This window comes from Cynara cardunculus, assembly GCF_001531365.2.
Source record: "Cynara cardunculus var. scolymus isolate 2C chromosome LG 1, CcrdV1, whole genome shotgun sequence".
NCBI lineage: Eukaryota > Viridiplantae > Streptophyta > Magnoliopsida > Asterales > Asteraceae > Cynara > Cynara cardunculus.
The window spans coordinates 1,425,238-1,447,859 of NC_037528.1; the positions used below are offsets into that span (position 1 = coordinate 1,425,238).

Sequence of the window (22,622 nt, forward strand, 5' to 3'; positions counted from 1 at the left end):
TTTGCTTGTAAGGCATTTAGACTCGCATATATACAAATGTCATCTGGTTAGGCATAAAAAGCTGTTAACAAGTCATGTGAATACATCCCTCACCACTATGTTCTTTTCATATGCAAATACTTGTGAAACAAGTGCAGGACCAGTTGTTCTTCGAAATATGGAAATGCTATGTTGCAAAACAGTTAATTTCTTAGGGATACAAAGGGTTTAAGAAATACATTCCCTGACCACCATGTTGTTGTTATTTGTAACCACTTGTGAAACAAATGGAGAAGCCATTGTTCTTGGAAATGTGGAAAACATTCTYATCCAGCCAATTGCATCTACATTCATTCTAACGTGTTTAGCTATAAACTTAATTTCAGAATGTATTTTATTGTTTATGGCACACCATGTCTTTCCATCTTCCCAAATACCCCCTCTGTCACAAAATACATATCCATATTTCTGTTTTTGTTTGTCCCAAAATAAATGTCCACTTTCAAAAGTAAGCGTATACTTTCAATTMTGCCCTTAACCATGAGATGGATAAATTCATCACTCCTCTATTAATAAGGGTACAAAAGTTATTTAGTGTAGCAATTACACGTTTCTAAAACACTGCTTTTTTTCATTTTGGACATTTACGTTGGGACAGAAGAAGTAACTTAAAGCGCCCAAACTAAAATTGTTTTTGATTGCAGAGACCTGTATCTTCCAGTGGCTTGGCATCTTCTAATGGGAATCCAGCTAAACTTAGAACCGAAAGTTCATTAATTGATTTTGATGCTGTTCTTGAACCCACTTCAACTGTTCCAGTGCCACAAATACAACAGAATGCTTCTTTTCCAGCCCTATTTGCCCATCAGCCAACAACATCATCAAATAACAATTGGGCTAATTTTGATTCAGTTCAAGAGGTGAAAGCACTGGTAATCAGGCTCYYGTCCAGTCATTTAACCAGGCTGTTGGTGGATCTCAAAACAACCAGGTGCAGCCTTCTTGAGATTTCTCAACTCTTGTGCCCAATTACTTATATTACGACTTAATGGCAGGTCTTTACCAGTTTGTCTTTCATCCAATTACTTATATTACGACTTAATGGCAACTCTTGTGCCCAATTACCTATCAACTCTTGAGATTGCTCAACTCTTGTAATTACAGGTTTGTACATCAATTACAGGTTTGTACATTTAACCATGTAATTGAATATTCTATTTTTTCTCAGAAAAAGAACAATAAAATATTAACTCTAGCATCTGATTTGTCATTCTTTATGTTTTAAACTATAATATTGGGCTCGATTTTTGGTATGTAGATCCATTTTTGAGTTGTAATATCAGCAGTGGAAAACTTTGATGTACCCATACCTCTGATAATTGTTTACCAGGTTATTACAACAGAGTAAGTTGAACAATGGATTTACCCTTTCCAGTTTAATCTTTCTGCAAGTTCTAATATCCATTTTCTTTTTGTAAACAGTTTGATCTTTGTACCTACAATCTTACCATAAAGAAAGCATACACTGGAATTCGATCGTTGCTTCAGGCAGTGTTTGGAAGCATGGAATTCAAGATTTTGAAATGGGAATGAAACTCATTTAGTTAAGATCTTAAACTGAAGTTCCCAAAACATATCTTATATTGAAGTTTCCAAAAAATATTTTTGTTATTCCTGTGATTGCTCCTTGGGTATATTTGAAGTGTTTTTAGAGCAAACGCCAATGAGTATGCTCGTAGTGGGAGAGAGAGGTTGGAGGAGGGCGCTATGAAAGTTTCAGATTTCAGGATATTTTGTTTATTGTAGAAATTGGGTTTGAAAATATACCTTTTCCTTTAACAAACGCTTACTCGGGTAAGTGAATACAAAGTCACATTATTTTATCGGATGAACATGGTAAGAACCAAAAATCTTACCCGGTAAGAGCGAGACAAGGACTAAAACTCTTATCACGGTAAACACTTACCGAGTAAATTATTGCATACGATACCCTTTTGGTGGACTAGAATCTCACTTGGTAATAAACGATAGTGTTACATTCTACTGGTAAGTGCTTACCGGGTAAGTGTTTGATAAATTGCCCCTAAATGAACTTTTTACATCCCGCCGCATTGCGCGGGTAGACAACTAGTCATATATTAAACCAATCAACAACTATCAAACAATCTTTTACTCATTTATTAATTTTTGACTTTGAGTTTCAAGAAGTGTTTGTAAATAATTAAACTAAATAAGTCAATATTATATTATTATATTATCCACGTGTAGCATCATATTTTATAAATGAAAATTACCAAAAGCTCCCGCAGAAGCGCCCAACTCAGCGTTTGTGTTTCTGAGCCGGTGGACAGGGTTGCACATGGCCCGTAAGGTGTTCGATGAAATGTGTATGTGAGATTGATTCCCTTCACGTTAACCCCTTTCCCCTAATCGTCGAGAGACATTAGCGTTGGAGGTGACAGGAAGCTACTATCTTCAACTGTACTGATCTTAGTTTGAATCTCTAATTCGACCAAGTGTCACGGATTGTGTTCATACATACATACATGTCACAGCGTGCAAGTACAGACTTAAAATAGAAGGTATATTTGAGATCGCGATATGTTTAGGCGTGTCAGTTCACTGTCAACGCTGATTTCTGCGGCCAAGCCATCTCTGCTAAATCAGGTACAATAATCTTTTAGCTACGAGAATGCTTCAATTTGGTTGGTTTTTATCTGTTTATATGAATTGATTAAGTTGTTAAAACAGATTCTTGTGCTGTTTAATTGGTCATTTAACCAAAATTTTGACATTAAATTTATGTGGTTTATCTGATAGTTGGTGTAAGCTTGATTGATTGATCAGGTATGGCTGAAATAGAGATGCTGGATGAAACATTTATGCTTTGACTAAGCTACAAGCCATGAGCTCAAATTTATATAAGATCATTATTGTTGTTATTTTTTGTCTTGTTATCAGGGAGGTCAACAGTGTGTGTGCACTGCAACTCATGCTGATGCCTCAGTTTCATACATTTGAGGAAGTAGCTGCTTCTATGTTGTTGTTGAGTACTCTAGGTCGAGGGGCAATCCATATTGAAACAATATATATATATATATATATATATATGTATGTATATATATATATGTATGTATATATGTACGTATGTATGTATATTTTTGCAAAATCATTGACTTTTATGCGAGCATGAAGCATCGTATGTGTGGCCAAACGTATTGTGAGATAAGATGCTTTCACTTGGATTGTATACATGTGTGGTGACTGTATGAGACAACTTTGTAAGCAGGCTTCTGGTCACATGAGATTTATAATGATCAGTTGTGGCAGAAGATGGATACATCTAGGCATTCACGAGAGTGTATTTGTTTATAGATGATTCCGTTGAGCAATTGAATCTTGTCTTGCACTAGTCAAGGTCTGTTGACCACCATAAATGGATATACTAGGGTGTTGGGATCTGGATCTGCCTCAAGAGTGAGAGTGCGCACTAAGGGAAGGAGATTAACCGGTTAAAGAGAGAAGAGGAGCAAGCTGTAAATAAAGGAAGTTGTTAGAAGATCTTTACCAATCTCAACTCCTCTAGTGGTAGTTGATTGTATGCTTGTGCTCCAAGATCTGTGAATGCCTTTTTTGTGCTCCGTTGAGGTTTGAGATTTCTTCTATTTGTCATGATCAAATGAATCAGCACTCTGTTTGGACGACATGTCCAGGTGGGTTGTTATTTGTGGGATTGAGGTAGTCATCAGTTTTGCCCTCTCTTTGAGATTTGCCTGACCCTTAGCCTTACTGTTTTTTATTTGCTTTCTGGGCCTAATACTTCCCCCATAATCTTAGCTTTAGGGATCCATTTATAGCTCAAATCAATCCTCGTATTCAAGCAGTGTGTCCCAACACATTTAATATAGGCACAAATATAATTGAACAGATAGTTATCTATCACATGATTCACATCAATTAAAGGAATGCATTTTTTTCTTTTCAAAAAAAAAAAAAACTTGCATATCGTTAATGTGATGTGATAGATATCTGTACATGAGGCATGCTGATATGTAAGAGCGATGTGAGTTGTGTTTATTTTAGTTTTTTTGGGGTATGTGGAGGGGGGGGGGGGGGGGGGTTTAGGGGTTAACAGAAACAGGAAACCTTTAAAGTTTGCAGGTTGTACATCAGGGAAGTTAGTTCTAGAAGTCTAAGCATTCAATATCTCTTCTTGTGATTGCTCTTTTCAAGTGCACGCCCTATGATACATATCCTTGTACTTGTATGGCACTATATATGTGGATTTTTTCATTATGTTGCAATTGGATTCAATAGAATGGTTTACATGAATTTGGATTACTTGATGGTTCCATTTACATTAATTGGTTATGTCTAAAGTCTCATGGTGATTGTTGCAATTGATAAAGGTGGCATATGGATTAAACTTTTTGGAAGCTTTCAGTACAGAAGTCCTGAAGCAGGTATGTAACTATGTGCATTCAGATTTAACTTTTTTTTATAGATGAATCAACTTCAAGTTAAAGATGATGTGGATTTTTGTTGAACCGAGGATTCTACCACTTAAGTGTCAATAACTCTCTTGATTGACCAAATATAAGGAAAAAAAACTGGTATTATTATTGTTTGTATTTCTTTACTGATTGATTATGTATTCTGCTTCACAACGCCATTTCTCAGTTTCCATGACTGTAAGCCTTGTATCTTGATATAGGATGAATACATAGAATGTGAGAAGAAGTAACTTTCCTGCTTGAACTTGAACTTACGATGTACTTCTAATTTATAGAACATTTTTCGAATTTTCAAGACATTAATTTTTTACATCTATAGTTCTGGTGCATTTTTCTGTGGATGGCATTTGTTTATTTAATTGAATTTCTATATTCTATCAAGAAGATCGACCATTATATAATCTGCCATTATCTTCTGTGGATGTAGGCAGAAGCCAGAATCCTGTCAAAGGCAAGGACCCCAACCATTAACTTTGTATTAGGTAATTCTAGCACATATAAGCAACTTAAGTTGATGTGTTCTGTTTAATTAAATTATGCACAGATACATGTTAAATGTTCTTTTTCTTATTTGTTTTTGCTTTCTGAGTTGCTTTCTGATACATGCTAAATATAGTTATGAGTTTGTTTCAAGTGTTCATGATACCTGTCGAATTCTAGTTGCTCATTGTCAATGTCATCTACTCTTGGATTAGTATCCAAACCTTCTTATAAATACTGTTTATTTTAGGCATAATACACATATTTAGTCCTTTATTTTGGTGAGGAAAAAAAGGTTTTCACACTTAAGTGTGTCTGATTACATACTTTCTGATCTTGCATGTTGCTTTTGTTTTTTCTTCCTTTTGCCCCTCGACTTGACTCTTTTTTATAACTGGAAGATCTAAAAGAATGAAGAAAACTTTTTGAATGGAAAATGATGCTTTTGCCATTTCATGCTCTTAGGAGGTCCTGGTGTTGGGAAAGGTACACAATGTACAAGGATTGCTGAGACTTATGGATTCACACACTTGAGTGTTGGAGATTTGCTGAGAAAAGAAATATCTTCCAACAGTGAAGATGGGTATTGATTCAACTTCACTTTTTGAGTCAATGCACTAAAATCCTGTGTCCCTACTATTGCTAATTTATGCTTAAAATCCTGTGTCCCTACTATTGCTAATTTATGCTTAAAATCCTGTGTCCCTACTATTGCTAATTTATGCTTAAAATCCTGTGTCCTACTATTGCTAATTTATGCTTTCAGGGACATGATTCTGGAGACAATCGCGAAAGGAAAAATCGTTTCTTCAGAAGTGACAGTCAAATTGCTGAAAAGTGTTATTGAATCTGGTGAAACTGATAAATTTCTAATTGATGGTTTCCCTAGAAGTGAGGAGAACCGTGTGGCTTATGAACAAATAGTGAGTTCCATCCTTGGGATTTTTACTGAAATGTTAGATTCATTAAATCTCAAGACTCCATCTGGAATATAAATCATCACTTGGTAACTGTAGATTGGAATAGAACCAGAAGTTGTACTTTTCTTTGATTGCAATGAAGAGGAGATGATGAACCGAGTACTACACCGTAATCAGGTGTGTGTTTTCCCTTTATAATTTGGTATAAAATTATAGCCAATTCCTCCACCCAAGGTCTAGAAGAAATTGTTCTCTGATGTTTTGGATCAGGGGCGAATTGATGATAATATCGATACCACAAAGGAACGCCTTAAAGTGTTTGAAGCTTATACACTACCTGTTATTAGATACTACACTGAGAAAGGGAAGCTGTACAAGGTTTTACATCTTACTGATCTACATTTTTGTTATTTTTAGTTTTAGGACTTTTAAGCATTATCTGAGGCCTGTGCTAGAAAATGCATTTTAAACACGGGTTTAAAATGTCATATTTTGGTGTAATAACGGATGGCAAATCATGCAGATCAATGCCATTGGAACAGAAGATGAGATCTTTGAACGAGTGCGGCCTATTTTTGCCAAGTAGCCATCAAGGTACGCATTCCGTTCTTCATTCTTTTTAGAGGTAAAATGACAGTCTAATTTTTGAAATTGATAATTCTAATCAATCTCGAAAACTAAAAGCCTTTGTTAGCAAGTTTTGTGAAATTGAGGGAGTCTAATTAGTCAATAAATTGAAAAGGAGCATTGTTCTTAAACTAAAGCATTTACCTTCATATACCATCCCAATTCCTTTAGGGGGTTTGGTCCGCCGAATGTTCTTTTGAAGGAATGTAATTTGTCAAAGGAATTCTAATGGAACGTTATCAAGTTTGTCCAAGTGTTTAGTCGGCAAAAAATGGAATGTAACAAGTCAATCTTTGGAATATGTATGTTTGGTTTAATGTAGCTTATGAATTAGAATGAAATAATGAAAAATGACCAAAATACGAATAATAATATATATATATATATATATTAAATATAATACATATTATAACATATTATATTATATACATGTATATCACTATGGGGGTAGTTTTGTCATTTTAAGAAAATATGATGGAATGACATTCAATTCCTCGGTTGTGATGGAATGATCAAATCCATAAATGGTGGAACGTGTGAAATTCAATTCCGTTCCATATAGAAACCAAATGCCGAAATGGAATTTAATCAACGGAATTGACCATTTATATTTCTTTGGATCATGTGAACCAAACATCCCCTAAGATTCCAATTTTTTTTAACATATATCATTCCTTCAAAAGAACATTCATGGAACCATCTCATATGGACATAAATGACGTCCACCATATGATTGTGAGAAGCTAATTATGTGATTGATAAATCTTGAGTGATTGGTTTGAGCTTGGTTCAAAAGGTCAAAAGTATCAGGAGGTCTCAGGTTAAAATCCAAGGAGAAATAAAAATCTCCTTGTGGCCACGGAGGTTTAAATGCGGTGGCTCCGGGCTATCTGCAAAGCAGATGGTCGCCCTGAGATTAGTCGGCTCGCATAGCGGGTTGGATATATCCAGGTTAATTAAAAAAAATCTTGAGTGAAAAAAACATAAAAAAGGTAGTATCCATTTTTACCTCTTTTGCCAGAGCCACAAGGTAGTATTATTAATCTTCTCTATTCTTTCGTCTTGAATTTGATGTGCTTATGTAGCTTTTGCGATTCTTATGCAGATTTTTATGGACCTAAAGATGGCAAATGGTGGCAAATAATGCAAGAAAGATATGGCATTCATCTTATTGTGCTTGTTTTCCAACTTTTAGAGATCGAACTTGCCACAAAACCACGCAGACGACCGATTTGGACTCAACTAAACGTTGATTGTCGCACATTTGTGTCATTTTTCCGCATTTCATAGTTATGATTGTCGCTCGTCAGTCATCACTACATTCGAGATGTTTATTTTAATCAAGAAACCACAAGGATCGTTTTGAACCCCGTGACATTCAAAATATTGCTTAACCTGTGATTTTTCGGCTTTCTAAAAAAGTGATCTAGAAACGAAATCTTTTTCGCTTCATTTTATTTTGTTGACATGAATGATTGTAACATTTTGGGTCAACAAATCTTATTATAAGCGAAGTAGGAGTTCAAATTAAAAATCTTAAATATCTTAAGAAAATTAAACGAAAATTTAAATGTGAATCATTGAATGACTCGTCTAGAGATAAATATGTGAATTTATATGCATAATCTGTAAAGTCGATAGAATTACGTTTCTTCAACTAGATTTTTTAGAGTTTTTGCAAGATACATATATATAAATATTTTCTTAACATTCATTTCTTAGTTTCTAACAAGGCTTACATGATTGGGAAAAGTAGTAAAAAACTCAATGAACTTTAATGTTTGAAATGATTAAGTCATTGGATAATTTTTTGGAACGAATAAGTTATTAGTACATTCCAAAACCTGTTAAATAACTCCTCGAACTTTCTAAAACTAGTTTTACAGGTCATAAGAATGTATCTAACAACTTTGAGAAAGTTCAAGGAGTTATTTAACATGTTTTGAAATGCTCAATGATTTATTTGTTTCAAAAAATGGTTCAAAAGAACTTAATCGTTCTAACCATTGAAATCCATTAAGTTTTTTTTTAAGTGTCCTATACCAAATATGAAGATATAATTTTCTCTTCCTTTGGGAGATTTCTTTTGTTGTCTTCAATTTTTTTCTATGCTGCGAAAACCCAGCATTTTGTTATTTTAATGTCTACAAAAAGCCATATTCATACAACTTCCACTTTTACCTTCTTCTTGAATGGCTGTTAGTATGCAGTGTCAAACTCTCAACGCATTCTGTTTCAAGAAAGACACAAAAAAGAAACGAAATCAACGAGAACAAAATCAAATTTCCGAATTCTCGTTACCCAGATCATCTCCAACGCAACTTCTTATATACCAGAAGCCATCCCCGCGGACTAAACTTCAGGCACTTGGCAACGTTGTTGATGACCTCGAAGCTTCTATCAAAGATGGCATAAAGATCGATGATCCAAGCATGTTTTCTTCACTTCTTGAAACTTGCTTTAACTTAGAAGCCGTTGAACAAGGTGTCCGCATCCATCGATTGATTCCCGAAAAAGTTCTACGTAGAAACGTGGGTGTTTCATCAAAGCTGCTTAGATTGTATGCTTCTAATGGCTATATTGAGGAAGCCCACCAAGTGTTCGATTATATGTCTGAGAGAAATTCGTCTGCTTTTGCCTGGAATTCACTTATATCGGGATATTCCGAAATGGGTTTGTACGAGGACGCGTTGGCATTGTATTTCCAAATGGTGGAAGAGGATGTAGAGCCTGACGGTTTCACATTCCCTCGTGTTCTTAAAGCTTGCGGCGGCTTGGGTTTGATTCATGTTGGTGAGGAAGTTCACCGTGAGATAATTCGTCGTGGTTATGGAAACAACGGTTTTGTGCTTAATGGGTTGGTGGACATGTACGCAAAGTGTGGTAACATTGTGCGTGCACGCAAAGTGTTCGATAAAATTCCTTCAAAAGATGTAGTTTCTTGGAACTCGATGCTTACAGGCTATGTTAAACATGAGCTCCTATTCGACGCCACCGTTATCTTTAGACGTATGATCCAAGATGGGTTTGAGCCAGATTCCATTTCGATATCCACGATTCTTACAGCTCGGCCGTCGCTAAAACTTGTATCCCAAATCCACGGATGGGTTCTTCGTAAAGGAACCGAATGGAGTTTACCAATCGCGAATTCACTCATTTTCATGTACTCAAATCAAGGCAGGTTGGATAGAGCACGACGGCTGTTCGACAAAATGCCTGAAAGAGATTTGATTTCTTGGAACACCATGATTTCTGTACACAATAAACACCCAAATGCCATTGTTTACTTCAATCGAATGTTGAATGCCAACATCTCTCCTGATGCCATTACATTCGTTTCCGTATTAACAGCTTATGCTCATTTGAGAATGGTGAAAGATGGGGAACGATCGTTTTCGATGATGGAGAAATACGGAATAATTCCGAGTATGGAACACTATGCATGTTTGGTGAATCTGTATGGCAGGGCTGGATTGATTGACGAAGCTTACAAAGTGATTACAGATAAAATGCAATTTGCAGCTGGTCCAACAGTTTGGGGTGCATTATTACATGCTTGTTGTGTTCATGGGAATGTAGAAATTGGGGAAATTGCTGCTGAAAATTTGTTTGAAATGGAGCCTGATAATGATCACAATTTCAAGCTTTTGATGCAGATTTATGGCGAAGTGGGTCGTCTGGAAGATGTGGAAAGAGTGAGAGTGATGATGGTGAGTAGAGGGTTCGACTTTTAGAAGATGTGAATGGAAGTAATTATATTTATTGAATTAATTAAAGCTGTAGTGTATGAATAAATGGTTTCCCATGGTATAAATTACATATTAGATGATTGGGGGCTGGTTTAATTGTAAATTCAAGTTCTATTCTGAACAGAGGGGCGTCACGTTTCCCGGATATTCATGTGATATTCATCATTAAAGGTGTATTGTTCATCCTGAACGGTGTAATTCATATTCATTATTTATGATGAATATGGTTCATTATTCACGATGAACAAAAACAAATAGGGGCACGTGTCGCGATCTTATAGTTGAACTTTCCATGTTGCAAACATTTATACAACAGAAGCAACTTCGATTCATATAAGTGGTGTAAAAAAATTGTGTGATAAAAACGAGTCAGAGGATGTTAAAACGTGTTACTTAGTGGTATAAGAAAAGTTTATGATAAAAAACTTGTCAAACGGTGTTAAACGTATTACTAAATGTCATCAAGTGTCTACAAGCTTGTAAATCGATTTATTTAAAAGTTAATTTTTTGTCATCATATTTAACATATTAATTAGAGTAAACTAGGGATGAGACTCAATGACCGTATTCATGAACCAAATCGAACTAGGTCGGAAACCGTATTCAATGCATGTAATTGGTCCGGTTATCGGTTCTATGTTACTACAAATTCGGTATTTGGTATTTCGGTTTTGATACCAAGATTTTCTCCAAAAAAAACCCCGAACCGAACGGAATTCAAGGGGTCACATGATTTTCAGTATTCATCTTTATCTTCTCCTAAACTAATCATATTTTCTTTTAAACTAATCCATATCTTCTCCATAACTATTACTTTGATAAAAAAGATAAGCCCTATCACCGTCAACAAAATCGGCACCTCCATGGAAGAAATTCAAAAATCGGTCAGATTGGTTTTGATACATATTTGAAACATTATGAACTTTTAATTGTTTCTTAACCCACTTTTATTTCTTGGTCCAAAGTGGTCCTAGTAACGATTTTTCCCATCCCAAAATCAAAACCAAACCGGTACTAAATTTGTACATACGGTTCGGTTTTCGGTCCCATAAAAATTCGGAACCGATAAACTACAAATTTGATCCTTGTGGTTTGTCGAAAATAACACTTTTTGTTCTTATAGTTTTGATATTATAAAATAGTCATCGTGGTTTACAAAAACATCTAAATTAGGTCCCTCTCTCAAATTGCTTTTATGAGGGGCATTTTTACCATTTTATCGATTTTTTGGCTTTTTCTCAATCAAAATCGATTTTATAATTGTGGTGTATGTGGTTCTTGATTGGATAAAAAACAAAAAAAAATAAATAAATTAACGAAAACACCAAACGTTTTTACAAAGCATGATGACCATCTTATAATTTCAAAACTTTAAAGACAAAATGTTATATTCAACAAACCACATTAGCCAAGTTTGTAGTTTACTCTGTTAATTATATATAAAATAAAAAATAGCAGAATACCGAACGTTCTAACAAGAATCACAAAGAGCCAACAAAATGTTAACGATCTTTAGATGTTACAGTTCAAATCCTTTTACCCATTTGCAAAATCTTGACGGTCGACTCAACTGATAGATAAAGGCTAGATCTTCTGAATCCTCGTCATATATCGCCAGTCTGAATCTTTTTACAGTCACTGGGGATTTTCCTGTCTGTCTGTCAAAAGAAAAAGAAAATAGCACAACCGAAAACAGCAACTACCAGTGATCTAATATTACAAATCTTTGGATCATCTCATGTTCATGGTTTATGAGAATGCAATACGATAACATGAACGAAAGAAGATTAGGGAGCACAAAACTATCTGAATCGATTAAGCAATTGCAGGACCAACAAGAACTCCTTGTGCGGATCCTTCTTTCTTGCTATTATCATCCACGGATTCCCCATCATTTTTTCTAATCCGGATCTTGTACTTCGATTCAAAATCTGTCAGCTCCTTCTTCTTCCTCTCCAAAGCTTCATTAAGTCGAGAAATCACCACTTCGATTCCTTCCTTRTTTTGTTGAACRGCYGGTAACACTTCCTTGATSGTTCTYTCCACSAGYACRCCTCCRATCATTCTGTAGCAACGCCTTGCWGGATCRAGKGGYTGKATGGCATTGAYCACYAACGARTGTTCGCTTAYTTCCATYTCTAGTTCKGTAATTTTGGAGTAAATTTGATTCATTTCGCTCCTTATGCTGCCGTATTTTGCAGCAACTTCTTGCTCATTGATCGGCTCCTTGTGCTCACTTCCACCAATGCCGGCCATGACACTGAGATCATAAAAAAGATAACATGTCACAAAACAGATGCATCAAAATTCCTTCTTGGGATGTCACAGAATCTCCAGCAAAGTTTCAATCCGAAATCATCTCTTTCAAATGGTTATCAATGAATTAAATCCAAATAATCAACAGGGTTCTCATTAATTTCCTCTCGATCATAGTGAAGTACCAAATACAAGTATTATAGGTACACATGTTGATCCAAGAACAGTCTGAAAACCATAGTAAACTCTTTTCAGCTTTGCGTGTCGTCTAATGTATATATTTGTAAACTCCAGCTAAATCCTTCCCCCAGCTATAGAGAAGGGTTCAAACAAGAACCCTTGTGATTTACGAGAACGCAAGAACAACCTATAAACCAAGTAATGTGTTTTAAATCAAAGTTAAGGGATTTTTTAAAATTTAAATTAATATTAAAAAATTCAAAAATATTTAAGATGTGGAAGTGTAAAATTGGAAATTGAAGTGATAATATTTAAATAACACGATCACAAAAACTCCGATCATCAAGGAAGTGATAACATCAAAGACGGTGGTTATCTAGTAGGCTATTATTAGAGAAAAACAGGTTTCAGAAGGATTAGTCGACAAAAAGCGAAATGGAGAATCGATTATCATAGCAATAGAATTGATTCTCACAACATTGTTGATTATCACAATTATCACATTCGATTTCACAAGATTGTCACTGCACATTCCTTAATCACATGTTTATCACACCGGCTAATCACATGATATAAACGATTATCACAGTAATGTTGATTATCACAATTATCACATTCAATTTTACAAGATTATCATTGCACATTCCTTTATCACAATTATCACATTTGACTTCACAAGATTATCACTGCACAGTCCTTTATCACAATTATCACATTCGATTCACACCAATTATCACAAGATAGAATCGATTATCACAACAACGTTGATTATAAAATTACACATTCGAGTTCACACCGATTATCGCTGCACAAACTAAAGATGGCACATCAAGCTTGCATAATCACAACCAACAAAGAGGTATCATTAAGCATGAACAAAGATGAAAATCCCAATGAATTACATCTTCTTTGCATGCCATATAATTTAATGCAAAGGGACAGAAAGTCATCAAATTTCAGAGAAATAGAATCCAACACCTAAAACTTGACCATTCAATTATATGGTTCTTTTCATCCCATATTCTATTTTCGTTTTCAGATTGTTCTCAAACTCATAATGCAAATGAATCATCGACACCACTCTCCCTTCCTGGGATAAGCATACTTCATTTCTGCAATCAGATTCACTGATCCACTCATCCACATACCCATAAATCAAAATGCCGAACTGTATCATCATAACCCTATTCCACCAACTCCAATTCACATCCAAACATTTTACAGGGTGTACATGTTTTGACCTAGAATTTGTTCGAAACTCGCATCCAAACATGGTTTACAGCTGCGAATTTGAAGGAATACATAAAATAAAGTTGAAATACCTGCAATCGACGCCAGATGGATGAATGAGATCGATCGATATCTGTTCTTCAGTTCTGCCAACCGCCCCTGCTCGAGCTCGTCTCACTGATGCCGTTTACTTTAGGTTTTGGGAAACAATTTGATCGAAATTCTTCACAAATTAGAAAGCATCTTCAAATTAGTAACATGGGCCGTGGGCGTAAAAGATAAGGGCCCAGCCCAATTTAAGCCCATGTATTAAATCAATAAATATGGATTATCAACAGAAACTTAAATAAATAATTTATTTTTACGTGATTGGTAGGAGAGAGAGGAGGTCTGTCGGTGCGAGGTACTTAGGGGCCTTTTACCAAACACTTAACCGTTAAGTGTTTATCGGTAAATTTTAACACTATTATTTACTTACCGAGTAAGATTTTAGTCCACCAAAACGACATCGTATATAACAATTTACCTGGTAAGCGCTTATCGTGGTAAGAGTCGTCGCCCTCACTTACGGGGTAAGACTCTTAGTCCTTGTCTCGCTCTTACCGGGTAAGAATCTTGATCTTTACCATATTCATGCAGTGAGGTAACTTACTTGGTAAGCGCTTATCCTGGTAAGCGTTTGGTAAACGTCCCCTTATTCCTCCTTTGATTGTTCTTACGAACCCTAAGATTTGATTGGTATTTCCATTTACAGACGTGACACCTTCGGCTCTTATCGTTTCCTAAATTTTAGGGAACATAATTCCGATGCAAAATATGATAACAGTAGCTTATTTAGTGGTAATTTTGACTTTGTCGACATTTTTACTGTTGTTTTTATTTATTTTTCGTCAATTTGTACGGATATTAAATTTTTAATGTATGGATATTAGTTCAAATAATATTAATTTTCACCATTTAAAAGGTTAAATTTAACTTTTGTAATAGAACTGTTATTATTGACAAACCTTTCAGTATTAACTTAAACTTAAAAGATCCATCTTCCAATTTTATACAGTTAAGTCAAATTTACAGTTACTAATAGCATTTATATTGCAGATGGGTTATGATCATTTATTTTCCCGTCAACAACTTTTGCAGATGGAACACAAATATATCTGTAGAAGAAATTTTGGTAACAGTAATTGCTTAACTCCTATAACGGTTTGCTTGTTCATGTTGCATCAACATCTTTTTTTCTGATATCACAAATGAATGTAAAATTTGTCTTATTTCACGTCTTAATTTTTGATGACATGATAGACAATAATTAGACATATTTTTAATGAATAAATTATTAAATATCAAAACGAATCTTATAAAAATTTTATTTATTGAATTATAATCACCAAACACAACACAACAAAATATCAATACAATTATTTTAACAAATGTTTAAAAATTCCAATAGATATATTATAAAATTGAATATATAAATCAATAAAAATATAAGATTAATAAAATTAAAAAGAATTTTAGTATCAAATACAAATAGAAAAATAAAAACGAATAATGCCCGTACGTATATGTTGGCATGAGTCGTAATCGTACACAAGCTGTTGCAGATTTGGTTAGATATCAAATGGGTCCTATAACCCGAGTTGTCGGTATTTGTTTTTTTCTTTCTAAATGCAAATATTAAAATTAAATCTCATAATTATAGATTTCACTACTACTAGTTGTATACTTGTGCAATGCGGCGGGAGCCGTGAATTTTAACTATTTTGAAGTTTCACTAGTTCTATTATAGAAGATTTAACGATGATATAAGTTGCACTTGGTCTTTGCATATTAATACAATTTGAATAAATAGGAGTATGGTTCCAATTACAATCTATCGATGAAAAAAATTGTATGACAGTTTAAAATCCAATATATTTAAACGGTTTCACAAATGTGTTTGATTTACACCAAGAACAATGAATCAAGAGATCAAGAGCGAGACCGAGAGTTATAGAGCAATTGAATGAGAGAACTTTTAATAACTCATGATGAATATCAGTTTGAATCTCACATTGGGGGATGAGGAGAAAACATAAATGTATGAGAGAGTGAAGACATCAGTGAAAGATGTCAAAAGTATCTTAGAAACATAAAAAGAAAAGGTAATAATGTGCATTGATAACATGCAGTATATGTTATTTTAATTGTATATTAAGAGATTTTAAAACTGAATGCATAAAGTAGCAGTACTTAATGCATTATGAGTTGTTTTTAAGATTTTTAAGACTTTGTGCATTAAAAATTATTTTTAAAACTTTTGATAAATCTGGTTTATAAGATAGTATAGATAAAATTTAATTTGTAAACAACGAATATTGTGAGGTCGATCATGGAGTTTCTATTTTTTAGTGGAATTGTGGAAAAAGGGGTTGTAGACGTGAAGGTAACACACACCAATTCGACATCAAACTTTGGATAAAGTTACCTTTTTTTTTCTTTTAAATGTACATGATCAGATAAATTTATACGTACCTCGATTAATCTAATAAACAGTAAAGAACAGTCCTATAAATCCTTAGTCGTCTTGCAAAACTCAAACCAGAGACCTTTAAAACAACAGTTTGCATTTTGGTTCTCTAGACAATAGTGAAACACAATCCTTTTAACTGGGATGGTCGGACTTAAGGAGAGGTAGGGAAAAAAAATAACACAGTGGATTAAACTTTACCAGTGCCGTTCCTGAGGTTTTTTATGTCCTGTGCGAAGATGCTAAAAAATGTCTTATGTCTATTTTTTAAGCGAATGAAACGACTAAAAATACGATTTTTAAAGCGTTTCGAACGTAGTCAAGCTAGACAGCTCAACTCTACACCGAATTTTATTAATTAAAATTAAAAATACAAAGGGGGACATAAAAAACAAAACCATAAATTACAAAATATAAATATATCATCTAAAATGATGTTTTCGTGCACTTCTTGAACCCATAGTAATAGAACATATGACCAAAATCAAATGGACATGCTCAAAAAAATGACCTTGACCCGGTTTTGTTTTGTTTTCTTCTTGATTTTTCTAGCCATTTTTTGTCGATTTCCAACCAGTTTTTCATGGGCTTTTAATATTATAATAAAAACAAGATAAATGTTGACATTTTGATACCATTAACAATAAAGTTTTAATTTCATCTTCTTAAAACTAAGGTTTTTTCTCATGTTTTCACCATTACAATATTGGACAGCAAGTCAGCAACCATTACCATAAGAGAGCTTGTACCAATTGGAAATACAATGAATACATAATGTCAAAATTAATCAATTAAATGTTACTATGTTAGAATTTAGAAACATAATCATACATTGGTTTGAGAAACAATGGAATTGACTTCCACCGTTCCACTTCCAGTTCTAGAATCCAGATTTGAAAAAATACAAATACAATCGACTGTATCTAGATTTGAAGGATTGAGATTTGAGAAACAATGAAGGATTGAGATTTGAGATTTGAGAGTTTAATCGACAATCGTGTATTCGAGTATGTATAGTCGGGCAATCGGCAATGCATCGACGAATCATCAAGATCGATCCATCGTCCCATGGACAGTCGTTAGACTTGTTACCGTTAATTGTCTTCCTCTGAAACTGGAACATTGTAGTCGAAAATCGAAAAAATAAACACTCAAAGAACAAGAAATCGTCAATTTCTAATCGCCAAAGACAATCGTCTTGTGAGTCTATCCTATTGTCACCGATTCAAGTCCTTGGGTTTGTTATTAACAGATCTGGTCAGTTGGGACTCTGTTTATAATTAAAGCCCAAATCTCAAATTATTAAACCCCAAACCCCAAAACTAATACTATATAAAAGTTTGATGCCCCGTTGGGCTTTGATGCCCTATGCGGTCGCACAAGCTGCACGTGTCCAGGGTCGAGCCTGAACTTTACCTACCTAAGACAAACAATCACAGAAACCCTGGCCCCCAAAGGCCCTTATAGGCCTCTGACCCTCTCTCTAAATGGTTCTAAAGTCTGAAATTTGCATCAGTAAGATTGTTTGTTTTTACATCTGAAGTCTGAAATTTGAATCGATCAAACTATTACGAAAATATAAAAAAATAAATAGGTTTTTTTAAACGTATAAAAGATGAATAGTTTTTGCTAACAAATCTCTTTTAGCCCCCAAAATATGAACCATCTGATAGAGGGCCAATTAGGATTAACGTCCCTTATATAAGACATGTTTACCACTTAAAATTTTAGAGGAAATTTAGAGTTTTTAAACTCTTATTTTAGAAATAAAACAAACACTCTTAATACCCAAACGTCTGAACAAATCAAATTTCAGAGATATTAAAAGGTAATTTTGAAAAAAAAAAACAAACCTTTATATTAAGATCTATAACAAGATTATTATTTTTTTATATCACAATTAGTTAAAGGTATCGTTCATTATGTGAACATTGTTTTGACCGAATTTGGTTTATTTGACTCGATTTTAAAATCCAACCTCTTTCTATATAAATATTTATTATTTTATTTTTCATGGTGATTAGATTTGATTTTGGGACCCCCAAGGGTCGAGGGTTGTTCCTATCTATTGTAATTTGTATGTATGCAACCCCCGAAAGGCGTTGAGTGGTCGGGTTGAGTGACGCCATCAATCAAACCCAAAATTAATGCAATTATTTCATAATTTTTAAATCAATTAACTTTATTAAATAAATATATCATCTAAATTTTATAAAAAATTAATATAATCAATGTGACCATTATTCGATCTAGGTATGGTAACGGGGCAGGGATGGGAGGTTTATAGTGACAGCCCCCGGCCCCGGTCCCTGACGGTTACGGGGATTAACATCTTGTCTCCGGTAAAATTATGGTCAATCCCCGGTTTACCCCACCGATTAAGGAGAAATTAATCGTCGTCACAAAGTTAAAACGTATTTTTAGGTTTGATTTTGGGAAGATGTTGCTATTTTAAGTCATGTATGTTGCTGCTATTTTGAGTAGATGATCAGTAACTTTTTAACTCTCCATCTATTTTTCATCTCTGATGGATACGGCCATACAGGATTTGCTTTCTGTTACACCCACCATCTTCTTAGTAAAATTAATCGCCTGATATAACTAGAACCCCAAATCAAACCTAAATACGTTTGGTTTCCACCACCAACTGTAATCAAACCCTGGTTTACTCCACTGATGATGACAAGTGACTGAGTGAGGACGAGTGACGGACTGAGAGACGAAGCGACGATGACTAATTGAGATTGGCTGTCGATGAGTCCAATAGCAAGTGAAGGGAGATTGGCAGGGAGATAGTGATTGCTTGATCGAGTGATGGGAAGGATTTGGGCCAACACTATTTGTCTAATAGCAAGTGAAGGGATATGGGCCAACAGTAGTGGAGTTCAAATACTATTAGTCCAACCCCGGTTTCCCTCTATTGGGGATCCCTGGCCCCAGGACCCATTTTAGCAGGGAATCTCTGGTCCCGTTCGGGTCGAGTGAACCGGGTCCCAATTGGGTCAAGACAAATTACTATCCCTAGTCTGATCTTACCAAGTGCTCACGGTCCATAAATACAAATAGGACATGGGATCACACTACACCGTCAAACCAAATATTTAGAGCTATATCATAAAACGATATGACAAAATATCAATGTAAGTGTATATGGGAATGGGACCAAATTGGGGATTTAGGGGGGGGGGGGGGGTTGCTATTGCCCTCTCATCTTCAATTCTTCTATGATGTATTTGATACACTAGAAATAACATACATAAATTATTGTTCTATGTTTGACATGATTTTTATATAAAACAAACAAGAACATAGTGGAACAAAGTGAAGTAGACATGTTCCATCTCACCCAATAGAACAAGGCGGAATAAAGTGAAACAACCTACATTTACCAATATACCTTCAAAATATAAGTTTAATTCGCTTATAAAACATCAGATGCACTTCCCTATTTACATTTTATCTGTTTTTATTCTTTTTATTGTTCACAATATTTCATTATTTTATACATTTTCTATATTTTGGTTAATTAATACAATTTATTAAATATTAATAATAAAAGCATAATACGGAAAACATATAATATAAAATTTGAAATTTCTATAAACTTTATATTTTGTGTCATTTTAATCATATTGACGAAAGCTTTCAATAATATATTTTGTTACTAAAAATATTTATTTTTATTATAATATTTCATAAATTTTATAAATTAATCAAATTATAGAAAATATTTAAAATAAAAAATGGAAATATGAGAGAAGTATAACAAAAGTTTAAAGAAGATAAAATATTTATAAACGTGGCTTTATATATTTGTCATTTTATAAATAAGATATAAAATAAAAAATATATACGTCTTTCCATTTTACGAATGTGAGTTTTTTTTAGAGGGAATTTGAGCTTTTTAATCAATATTTTTATTAGATGTTTTTGTAGTTTTTAAAAAAAAAAATTTATTTGTTAAATTTCATTTAAATTGATTATTTGATTAAAAAAAAATAGTAAACAAGTCGTTACGAGTAAATTAGTCATTTTACCAATTTTGTTCTGTCAAGTTTTGTCTTACCAACTAACATGTTTAATTAAATTCACAAGGAGTTGGAAAATCGTGCAAGACAGTTTGTATAGTTTGTTTCACAAATGAAACCTCAATAAATTAGGGGTGTTCGCGGTCCGGTTTGGGCGGTTTAACCCCTCAAACCACAAACCAAACCGTAATGGCGGTTTATAAAATTTTCAAATCGAACAGTTTGACATCAAGTACCCAGACCAGTCAAACCAGACCACGAAAAGGCGGTCTGGTCTGACCGGTTTAGGCGGTTTGGGCCTTTAATGGACTTTAAATATTAAACTTAAAAAACATATATAATTTAGAATTTCAGATTAAATATCCATTTTAACAAAACAAAATATCTAAACAAATAAATGTAATAATTAAGCAGCTCTTGAGTGAAAGCAATCCAAAGTACAAACAAATAAATATATAACATATTAGAAAACAAACAAATTAACAAAGTTACAACTCTACTGCGAGTATTGAGTAACAAATTTCATGACTTCACAACCTTCAATGGTTCAATTCTTGAGTTTTTGATCAAACAAAATAGAAGCCAAATCTAAGTTAGTTGAATCATTTGGTTGATGTTTTGATGTGCGCCGAAATCAAACCATGGATTAGAAAGACCAATAGATTGATGGAGTTTTGGAGAGATTTCAAAATTTGGAGACCGTCAATATCAATTGTGTCGATATGTTCAATGGTTTAATGGTTTTAGTCATCGATTTTTGATAATGTTAGGGGTATATTTGGGTCATAGCCAATAAGTTAAAAAATTTGGGCTTGCTAATATTAAAATAGATGAATAAATAAATAAATAAATAAATAAATATATATATATATATATATATATATATATATTTGGCGGTTGGTTTGGTCCAAACTGCCCAAAAAAGGTTTCAAACCGTAGACCGGACTGGATCGCCCGGTTTTGCTATTTTTCAAACCAGACCGGACCGCCAGACCGCTCAAACCCCCAAAAACGGTCCGGTTTGACTTGGTTCGGCCGGTTTGAGCGGTCCAGTGGTTTTTTTGAACACCCCTACAATAAATATTTTGCTGACAATGATACAAAAATACATTTACACATGAAACAATATGAATCATAGATTTAAATGGAACTTGGATAACCTTGGTTGGCTTTTACGGACTTGGTTTCACATGTGTTGTTATATTTATGAAATAGATGATGAAACTGGTTTTCAAGCTTCGTAGCATTTTGCCTTTCTCTATTTGATGTCGGGCACTTAGCTATACATACACACCCACACATACATTATACGACAGGACCATATGGAAATACCGTCCCGTCCCCATCCCTTATAGGTAGAGGTGGTAGGGGTGTTCATGGGTTGGGTTGATCGGGTTGAGGACATTTGAACAACCCAACCCAATGCTTGTGGTTTGGAAAAATCTTAACTCAATCCAACCCAAACCAAAGTGCAACCCAACCCAACCTGTACGGGTTGGTCGGGTTAGCCGGGTTGGTCGGGTTGATACTTTGGTATATTAAAATATTCTTCTAACCTTGAATATGTTATTTTTCTACTCATAATTTCTTTTTCATCATCAATCATTTGATACAATTTATTCATATTTCTTATGTATATCACATTCAGTTAATTTTCTCAATTTATATATATATGTTCACAGTTACTGAATGAGTTATATAGAGATATGAATAGATTGAAAATATGTGTATATGAAAAACATACATAATAGTGTAATTATCTAATGTATATATTAATATAAATTCAATAATCATATTAAATCCAATAAATAAAAGGATATCGGATTCATCGGGTTGAGTTGAGTTCAAATAATAGTAACCCAATACCTACGGTTTGACAATTTTACAACTCGATTATACATCGGGTTGCTTCGGGTTAGGTTATTTCGCATTGGGTTGATCGGATTGGTCGGATCGGATTTTTGAGCACCCCTAAGAGGTGGTATACAGTATCGTAGTTCTGACAATTACCAAATCTTTAACATAATCGAAAACAAATACTGTTTGTCGATCAATATAAGTACAAAACAAAGCAATAAATACCGTTTGTCGATCATTATCATAGCTTACTTTTGAATAATCAATTTTTGTTTAATTTTGATTTTTAAGTG

The 22,622-nt window shown here is 34.1% G+C and overlaps 3 protein-coding genes across 3 annotated transcripts; 2 read left to right on the forward strand and 1 right to left on the reverse strand.

Moving 5' to 3' along the window:
* Positions 1-2,260: 2,260 nt before the first annotated feature.
* Positions 2,261-7,918, forward strand: LOC112501087 (probable UMP-CMP kinase 2). The gene is made up of 9 exons (XM_025104745.1): positions 2,261-2,646; positions 4,389-4,442; positions 4,921-4,975; positions 5,439-5,556; positions 5,740-5,896; positions 5,990-6,070; positions 6,164-6,271; positions 6,417-6,487; positions 7,626-7,918. The coding sequence occupies exons 1-8, from the start codon at positions 2,581-2,583 to the stop codon at positions 6,477-6,479; spliced, it is 702 nt and encodes a 233-aa protein (XP_024960513.1). The 5' UTR covers positions 2,261-2,580; the 3' UTR covers positions 6,480-6,487; positions 7,626-7,918.
* Positions 7,919-8,712: 794 nt separating this feature from the next.
* LOC112501078 (pentatricopeptide repeat-containing protein At4g25270, chloroplastic) lies at positions 8,713-10,353 on the forward strand. Its single transcript, XM_025104734.1, has one exon. It carries the CDS (start codon positions 8,713-8,715, stop codon positions 10,252-10,254), a length of 1,542 nt encoding a protein of 513 aa, XP_024960502.1. The 3' UTR covers positions 10,255-10,353.
* Positions 10,354-11,792: 1,439 nt separating this feature from the next.
* LOC112501127 (probable prefoldin subunit 2) lies at positions 11,793-14,140 on the reverse strand. The gene is made up of 2 exons (XM_025104795.1): positions 14,028-14,140; positions 11,793-12,529 (listed from the first exon to the last, which is right to left on the reverse strand). The coding sequence occupies exon 2, from the start codon at positions 12,523-12,525 to the stop codon at positions 12,085-12,087; it is 441 nt and encodes a 146-aa protein (XP_024960563.1). The 5' UTR covers positions 12,526-12,529; positions 14,028-14,140; the 3' UTR covers positions 11,793-12,084.
* Between the last annotated feature and the right edge of the window lie 8,482 nt (positions 14,141-22,622).